We start from the raw sequence: 9,820 nt of genomic DNA, 5'->3' as shown, positions 1-9,820 counted from the left end.
TGCAGAGGATATGGAGGAGTGCTGCCTACTGGCTTGTTCAACATAGCTTGCTCAGCCTACTTTCTTATAGAACCCAAGACCACCAGCCTAGGCCTGGCCCCACCTACAGTGGGCTAGGCTCTCCCCATCAATCACTAATTAGGAAAATGCCCTACAGGCTTGCTTATAGCCAGATTTTATAGGGGCATTTTCTTATTTGGGGTTCCCTCCTCTCAGATGTCTTCACTTCTGTTACATTGACATAAAACTAGCCAGCACAACTGACCCTTTGTCAACTTGACACACAAAAACACCACCATTAAACCACAACCTTTCTTAAAATCCATCTCCAAGATCTCACATTAAAAACATAAATAACTTTTTTATTTATACTTTTTTGATTTTTTGAGACAGGGTTTCTGTCTTCTGGCTGTTCTGGAACTCTGTATACCAGGCTGGCCTCAACCTTAGAGATTTGCCTACCTTTGTGTCCTGAGTGCTGGGATTAAAGGTGTGCACCACCACCTGACATAAATAACTTAAAGTCCTCAGTCTTGGTAACCCAGACACAGAAAGACAATTATCACATGTACTCACTCATAGGCAAACAAAACCAACCTACAAACCACAATCCCAGAGAACTTAGATAACAATGAGGACACTACAAAAGACTTACATAGATCTAATCTACATGGGAAGTAGAAAGTAGAAAAAGACAAGATCTCCTGAGTAAATTGGAAGCATGGGGACCTTGAGGGAGGGTTAAAGGAAGGAGGGGAGAGACAGGGAGGGGAGCAGAGAAAAATATAGAGCTCAATAAATATCAAAAAAAGGATGTATCCTAACCATGCATACTGATTTTGCTGAAAAATCCCTTAAATAAAAGGTCATTCTCAAGGAAAAAAAAAAGTCCTCAGTCTTTACAAATTCAAATACCTTAATAGACCAGTCTCTTTAAAAATACAACTTTTCTTTTAAAAGTTCCTAGTCTTTCAGTTGTGGACTCCTGTAGAAATCAAAATTAAGCTAAGTACTTTCTTCCAGAGGGAACAACCGTGGCATAGTCACTATCCGAACAAGGCAAACCTAAATTCCAACAGTGTAAATACCTCAGCTTCCAATTATCTGGGATTTCCTCATGGTCCTCTAGGGGCTTGGCCATTTTGCCAGTTTGGCCCCGCTTTCTACAACACACACGGCTTGTCTTCTAGGATCCCGCTGACTCCTCTCCACTCCTGCTGCTGTTCTTGATGGTCACACCATGGTACTGACATTTCTAAACTGCTGAGGTCTCGATGCAAATGGACTGCACATTTACAAATAGCCTCTCATAAGCTCTCTTCACTATGCTAAGCCTCAAAGTTTTTTGCATGGTCCCTTCAATCCTGGGCCTTCAACTGCCACGATGATAGACTTTCTGCAATGGCCTCTTTGGGCATCTCACAGTGCCAGCCCTCAGCTGCTCCCCATGATTCCTTCATGCCTTCAAAACCGGTGTCATCTGGGTGACTCTTACCCTCCACCAGCTACCAGTATGAGGTACAACCTTGGCTATCTCTGGAACACAGCTTATTTCTATTCTCAGGAAATACTTCTCAACTGATTTCACCTCTAAGATGCTAGTCTCTTCTTAATCACTGCTAATTTTGCAGCTTCAGCTGACTAGCATTGAACATCCCAGCAAAGCAAAGGTTTCATTTTAGTAGTGCTGGTCTCTGGTTAATTACAGCTGATTCTTCAGCCGCAGTTTACCAGAACCACAGATTTTTAATTCAAAATTACAGGTGGCCCTGATAGAGTCTTTAAAATTCCCTCTGAAAATTTGCAAACCAAGCCTTTACATTGCCCTCAACATTATTATCTTCCAAGCTTCTACAGAGCAGCTCACAAAGCATTGAATACTTTTCTTTCAATGACTCTTCTTGCACAAAGTTCCAAAGACCTTCCACAATCTTCCACAAAACAACATGGTCAAGTTTGTCACAGCAATATCAACTCCTGGTGCCAACTTGTCTTAGATAGGGTTTCCATCGCTTCAGTGAAACACCATGACCAAAAAGCAAGCTGCGGAGGAAGGGGTTTATTTGGCTCACACTTCCCAGTCACTGTTCATCAGGAATCAGCCCAAGATTCCAAGCAGGGTGGTAACTTAGAGGAAGCAGCTGATGCAGAGGCCACAGAGAGGAGATGCTTACTGGCTTGCTCCTCATGGTATTTCTTATAGAACCCAGGACCTGACCAGCCCAGGGACGGAACCACCCACAATGGGCTGGGCCCTCCCCCATCAATCACTAATTAAGAAAATGCCCTATAAGCTGCCTACAGCCAGATCTCTATAGAAGCATTTTATTAATTGAGGTTCCCTCCTCTCAGATGACTTTAGCTTGTGTCAAATTGGTCTAACTATCCAGCACACACTCCAATTCAGCAACGAAACTAAAGTTCTACAAGTTTGACCTTGACTGAAATTTACTTTAGCTACAAAGGAACAAAACTAAAATATACTGTTTTTCATCTTGGCAACATAAAACTTCATTAAAGTAAGATTATTCTGAATTTTAAAAGAATAATTGGTTTCCATGATTCATAAGTTAGATGATGATCAGCTCTGGGAATGGCAATTGAAGAGAGGCAGGCTCTTGCTATCCTACTCTTGCTGAACTGAAGTTTTAGCATGTGAAATGCTTTCTGGCTCATGAGTAAAGACAAGTGGAATCCTATTTTTGGACTTAAACTAGAGAAGAGATTATTTTTTTCTTTGACAAATAGAGGGTAGAGGAGGTGTAAAAACATGTTCAAGGTCAAATATGAAAGCAAGACGTGAAGTCACCGTGTTTGCATTCGATGTTGGCAGTAGGAAGCTAATATTTTTAGTTTGCTAACTTCAGTGAATTCTCTATAAACTCATTATAGCAGTACGAGCTTTGTGGTTCACTTATATTGCAATAACAGTTTTCTGGGACAGAAAACTGCTGGTATGGAGAGGGCTTGCTGTAAGTGGGATCGATCCTCATTTCCACATTATCAGAATCTTCCCTTTTCTGACGCTGCCAAGTTCTTTGAGTCTAGTTTTCATCTTATATACAGCCACATATGTGTGTATTTGATTTTATATCCATATATATATATATATATATATATATATATATATGTGTGTGTGTGTGTGTGTGTGCTGATTCAGCATTTGTGAGAAAAACCTTGAAGAAGTGGGTGGCATTAAGAATCCTGTGAAGATTATTCTGAACCCAAGAACCCCTTGTGGAAGGCTCAAGGACTTCAAAGGGGCGTTGCCCACCTTACAAATGAGTTGCCATCCGGGGGCGCTCTCCCCAGCAAATCTGTAGATATGCTGTTCATCCTGCAGTACGGGGATACCGCTAGATGGAGGGTGGTGCGCAGGCTGAGAGTGTCCGGTCCTTGCTTCTTTCTCACCCTCCGCGGAAGTCCTACTCACTGTGCAAAGCGTTCCTGAAATATGCTTGCTCCTGCAGACACTGCCACAGCCCTCATTCAGGTCGTCTTAGTTTAAGTTGTACTCATGATTAAATTAGCATTAGCTTCCTAACTAGTTTACTTCCTACCTCAGAGGGGAGAGGCCTTTATACAACGTAAACACTGTGATGCACCCCACCTTCTTATATTAACCAATGTTCTGCGTTACCTTTCCTCCGTCCTTTAGAAGGACGCTACGTGGGAATCTACAGATCCATGTCAGTTTCTTAGTTAATCCAGCGGGAACGTTTGTAGAGCGTTTTTGTGACATCATCACCTGCACAACCACCACCTATTTAAATCTGTTATAAGATAAAGATGATGAGTAAATGAGTAAATGATATGAGCCGTAAATTCTCCAGGTGAAAACATGTACAGCTAGCTTCATCATGGCTAGCTGTGCTATCCTCCTTTGAGATTGAAAATGAATGATTTTACATAAAGCATCAAGAAAATTGAATTTCCTTTCTGCCTATCGAGCAGGCAGGACCTTGACATGCAGATCTACGCCAGCGAGTTCGTGGACCTGTACGTGCTGCGGAAATGCTCCGTGAGCAACCGTATCATTGGTGCCAAGGACCATGCGTCCATTCAGATGAACGTGGCCAAGGTTGACAGGGTCACAGGTTGGTTTAATGGCCAGTTTAAAACCTACGCTATCTTCCAATATCCAGGAGGATTACTATATCTTTTTTTGGGAGTTCACCTTCTTATTATCTTCTCAAGGATCCCGAATTATAGGCTCGATGTCCTTTAATTAAGGCTAGAAACCGATTATGAGTGAGTACATCCCATGTTCATCTTTTTGGGTCTGGGTTACCTCACTCAGAATAGTGTTTTCTATTTCCATCCATTTGCCTGCAAAATTCAAGATGTCATTGTTTTTTACCGCTGAGTAGTATTCTAGCATGTATATATTCCACAGTTTCTTCATCCATTCTTCCACTGAAGGGCATCTAGGTTGTTTCCAGGATCTGGCTATTACAAATAATGCTGCTATGAACATAGATGAGCATATGCTTTTGTAGTATGATTGGGCATCTCTTGGGTAGATTCCCAATAGTGGAATTGCTGGGTCCTGGGGTAGGTTGATCCCGAATTTCCTGAGAAACCGCCACACTGCTTTCCAAAGTGGTTGCACAAGTGTGCATTCCCACCAGCAATGGATGAGTGTACCCCTTACCCCACAACCTCTCCAGCAAAGGTTATTATTGGTGTTTTGGATTTTAGCCAATCTGACAGGTGTAAGATGATATCTCAAAGTTGTTTTGATTTGCATTTCCCTGATAGCTAGGGAGGTTGAGCATGACCTTAAGTGTCTTTTGGCCATTCGAACTTCTTCTGTTGAGAATTCTCTGTTCAGTTCAGCGCCCCATTTTTTAATTGGGTTAATTGGCATTTTACCGTCTAGTCTCTTGAGTTCCTTATATATTTTAGAGATCAGACCTTTGTCAGTTGCAGGGTTGGTGAAGATCTTTTCCCAGTCAGTAGGCTGCCTTTGTGTCTTTGTGACAATGTCCTTTGCTTTACAGAAGCTGCTCAACTTCAGGAGGTCCCATTTATTCAATGTTGCCCTTAATGTCTGTGCAGCTGGGGTTATGCGCAGGAAACGGTTCCCTGTGCCCATTTGTTGTAGAGTACTTCCCACTTTCTCCTCTATCAAGCTCAATGTGTTCAGATTAATATTGAGGTCTTTAATCCATTTGGACTTGAGTTTTGTGCATGGTGATAGACACGGATCTACTTTCATTCTTCTACAGGTTGACATCCAGTTATGCCAGCACCATTTGTTGAAGATGCTTTCTTTCTTCCATTGTGTGGGTGGAGGGAAGGGGAGGGAAGGGGGAGAAGGAGGGGCGGGAAGGGGGAGGAGGAGCGGAGGGACGGGGAGGAGGAGGGAAGGAGATGGAAATTTTTAAATATAAAAAAAATAAACCATGAGAATGAAAAAAAATGGTCACAAATACATAAATGTGTTTTTTAAAAAAATTCTGTCTAGGTTTATAGTTTATATGTTGATTTATTCTCTTTCCCATACAAGATCAACAAGAAGCAATGCAAAACATTAATTCTGTTGGTTATCATTCTCACTAGCAGTGAGTAATTCCATATACCAATTAATAAATAAGCATAAAGCAGATATGTTTTTATATGTGTTTGAAAATATCACCCAAATAAACAGATTTCGCAAAGTTATTTTCAAAAAAAAAAAAAACAAAACAAAAAAAAAACCTACGCTATCTGCGGGGCCATTTGCAGGATGGGCGAGTCAGATGATTCTATTCTCCGATTGGCTAAAGCTGACGGAATTGTCTCCAAGAACTTTTGACCAGAAGAGATGGGGGGGGGGGGGAATCTGTCATAAATAAAGGTGAGAAAAAGTTAAAAAAAATAAAGAAAGAAAATTGAATTTAATAATGTTGTCACTGCCTTGAAAATAATTTAGCAGTTTAATATTTATAGAACACTTTTATTCTTTTATTTTCTTTCTAAAAAAATCTAGTTTTACTACTGGTTACATGTGTATAAAAGAATTTTACATTTCCTATGACTTCTCTAACTCACAATTATCTGGAATCAATATCCATATCTATATTTGGCATTACTTACTTGTTAAGAGTCTTGAGTCAAAGTCTCACTACACTAAAACTTTCGAGGTAGCCCAGACTGACTTCAAAATCACCACTCTCCTGCGTTATTCTCTTCCCTGCAAATGGTAAGTGTGCATCACCATGCCCATCTGTCTTTATTTTCAAAACAGAAATATGGATATTCGCTAATGTTTTTCAATTTTATTATTCTTAACTTTCCCCTTGCATATTGACAACACAGATACAATGTCAATACATTTTTTTAAAGTTCCCATGAGAAACCAGGATTCAGTACTAGAATCAGGAATGGTTGTCTTGATTAAGCAGAATTGGATAGCAGGAATGGGTTCAGGTTCACTTCTGAGACAATGTCAAGCAAATGTGACTTCCCACACAACTCAAGGCTTAATATACAACATGCTCATTTCTGGTTGACAGGTCACTGTGAAGTCTTCAGCATTGAAGAGCTACAAAAGACCTCCTAACTCCATAGGAAAGCAACATCTTGTTGAAGGAGATCCTTGTGCCCAGGGAATTGGGTGTGTCAAGAGAGACTTTGGAATCTTGGGCAGAGCAGTGGTCTCCCGTAGAACACATGGGGATCAGACAGCTCTTGAAAGATTCAGAAAGTGCAGAGTGAACAATTGAGACTGAGTGAACACAGAACTCCTCCTGTGATTTTCTTGAAACTAGTTAATGAAGCAGAATGTGGTAACTAAACTTTTAAAATGTGTATAGAGTAGCTCTGATCAGAGAATAAAAACTTCAAAAAATGCTTCATAGCTGAAACTTTTAAAGCACCCATGATGCCATGAAGGGAAAATTCCACACCCAACCTCATTTGCTTGGCTATAGTTAAAACATGATTACATCAAAAATACCATATAAAATTACCTTCATGCTATGTGCATTGGTATTTATGAAACATAACTTTTATTTTTAGACTTAAGATTCCATCCTTAGGATGTATCTCACTATGTGTGTAAAATCTTAAAATCTGAAAAAAAATCCAGATTCTAAAACATGTATTTTCATAAATCTTTTGGCTAAGAGATACACAGTCTATGTAAGTGAACTAGAGAGTGTGGAGAGGAAACAGTGAACTGGCAGGGGTTTGGAAGCAGCTTGGGAGAAAGGTGCGGCATGCTGTGCTGTGCTGTGCTGTGCTGTGCACGCTCACCTCAAAGGAAGCCCAGGTGCTTTAATAGATGCATTAATGTGAAACATGGGGCTTTTCTATGAGTGGGAAACTATAAAAGATAACATCTTTGAAAATAATTCTCTTCTAGACTCCAGGACAGAAAAATAATTGCTTTCCAATTATATCAACAAAACTAGAAACTATGAAACTATACAGTGCTGCATATTCAACACACACACGAGATGAAGCACATGTACGTTGGCTCAAGTCAAACAACCCACTGAATGAAGAGGCCTCGTGTCGATAAAAGGTACAGCTTAGAGGGAGGAAAATACCTCATTGTCCAAGAAGCTGACTTTAAATTGTAGAAAAAGGCACAGCAGGTAAGGCAGTGAAGACCAAAGCCAAGCGTACTCACGTACTAGTACAAATGAATTTGTCGATATTGATTGGTGGAGTGGGAGTGACGCTCTCTGAGTGATCATAAATCTAGTATTCTTCATCTTCATTTTGGATATTAAAGTTCCTTTACATTTTCTATAACCTGTGTAATCTTGAGGTGATTGTTGTAGATGAGAAACTATTTTCTGTTTTTTTATTCATTTATTCATTCTTTTATTCATTCAGATCTTTTTAATATTCTTTCTTTCTTCTAGGAACCATGGTTTTCACTGGGATTCTGTTCAATACTTCAGAGAATCTGCATCCTGAAGGCTTACCTAACTATGAAACCAGGGAGCCATATTCCTCGTCTGCCTTTTGAGGATGAGATTTACATTCTAGTTTGACTCTCTTGTTTTAGTCCTGTGCTTGCTCATCTTCCTTTCAGATATGTGTAAATTTCTCTTCCAACTTTAAAGGGCTCGATTCCACTTACAGTGGGAGTGGCTGTCTTTACTAAGTGTCTCAAAATATTCCTGATGTTGTGACTTTGCTAGAGAAACAAAATGTGCTTATGAAAAGGTAACTAAACTATAGGAGTGTGTGTAGAAGCTAAAGATACAAATTATGTATAAACTGAGATGCAGGTAAAGAAACAAGAGCAAGTAAAACAACATAAAACTGTATTTGAGAAGTCTGTTGATGTTACAGAAGGGAAATCCTTGGAAAAAATCACATAGATAAGGGCCAAAAGAGCTCTCAAGCCCTGTCGTGTCTGAGCCAGCCATGTGGGAAAGCTGCACTAACCATCTATAGCAGTTTCTATGGTAGGGAAAGCAAGAAGGATGAACACACCACAGTGAAATTGCTGCAGTAAACTCTAGAAACTCAGCAACAGACGCGTTAAAGAAACGATACTGATTGATGTGTCAGCCAGATTGGCAATAGCTAAACAAGTGCTGAATGGAACCATAAGAAAATCACAATAGAAAAGCTGAAAATCAAAAGGTTTTGAAAGCCCTACAGGATGTTTTAGAAGGAAAAAAAGATATCAATACTGACCATCACAAAGGATGAGTCAGTAAAGCTGACCAAGATTACAAAGAAAAACCTCTCTAGAGTGATAATGGTGAACAAGGGCCACAAAAGTGTGAGCGTACAGGCTCAGGGTATATAGTCAGAGGACCTGGGGCCAGCGGACCACATGCAGGGAATTAAAGAGAGTGATTGACAGAAAAGAATGAAATGTTATTAGGAAATGTGTCTCTTTGTGCCAAGTGCTATCTCCTGAACCAAACAAGAGGGTGAGTGAAGGGACCATCTGCTGTTGGCTGAAGAGCCTTTCAAAGACACATCCTGAATCCCAGAAATCAGAGCCTGACAATGTCTGTCGCGTGACAAGCTCACCGTGTCTCTCAGTGCATGGTCGCTCTCAGCAGGCGGCTGGCAGATGCTGTGTCCAGTCGGGTTGCAGGCTAGCAGAATCTCCTGCACAGCAGGCAACTCTCAGTTACTAGATAACAATCAAGACGTTAATACTCATGTAGTAACTATTTCTGACAGACAGAATAGGAGTTCAGAGCCTTCAGAAGAGCAAACAGAAGTATCCAGGGAAAGAAAACCAAGAGGGGGGACAGTGTGTATTCACTAGAGCTGCAACCGAGAGCTGGGAGCAGAGCAGGGGGTTTGAGGGAATGATCTGAAATACAGCACGGACAGTCTCACCGGTACCTTGGGGGTACTACAAGCAAGTGATCAGAAACTGTTCACTCACCGTTAAATAAAACATAAATAAAATGAAGGGGAAGCTGGGCCACTGCTGTGTTCTCCCTGCTAGAGCCCATGCGTCGCCAGCCTTGGCAAAGAGGAACGTCGTGTCTATGACAGTGAGGCAGAATGCACATTTTTGGGAGTCTAGTTTTGTTCTCAGAACCGCAAGCTTCTGTTTTGCATGGGAAGCACACAGAATGAGCTAGATATAGTATTGCCCAGAGAAAACAAGGCAACAAACAGAGCAGGCTTTCCCAGTCTCTTATGTAACCAGGGCCAGAATTTTTTTCCTCAGGAAGTTTGGAAGAAGCAAACATCCTTTAAAATGCTATTAATAGACAATCCTTGCTTCAAGGGAAGTTTGAGAAACTACAGATTCAACAGTAGAAAACCCACCAGCAGTCACAAGAGCTCTGATTTAAAAAAAAAGAGAGAGAAGAAAAGAAAAGAAAAGAAAAGAAAAGAA

The 9,820-nt window shown here is 40.6% G+C and overlaps 1 protein-coding gene across 1 annotated transcript; it reads left to right on the top strand.

Annotated features, from left to right (window-relative positions):
• The first annotated feature begins 3,967 nt into the window (after positions 1 to 3,967).
• Positions 3,968 to 5,800, top strand: LOC119807082 (40S ribosomal protein S21-like). Its single transcript, XM_038319228.1, has 2 exons — positions 3,968 to 4,117; positions 5,699 to 5,800. Exons 1-2 carry the CDS (start codon positions 3,968 to 3,970, stop codon positions 5,798 to 5,800), a joined length of 252 nt encoding a protein of 83 aa, XP_038175156.1.
• The last annotated feature ends 4,020 nt before the right edge of the window (positions 5,801 to 9,820 follow it).

The sequence above is a fragment of the Arvicola amphibius genome, chromosome 2 (genome assembly GCF_903992535.2).
Source record: "Arvicola amphibius chromosome 2, mArvAmp1.2, whole genome shotgun sequence".
Taxonomy (NCBI): domain Eukaryota; kingdom Metazoa; phylum Chordata; class Mammalia; order Rodentia; family Cricetidae; genus Arvicola; species Arvicola amphibius.
Note: the sequence above shows the minus strand (reverse complement) of the source record. Positions and strands in the feature narration are given on the sequence as shown.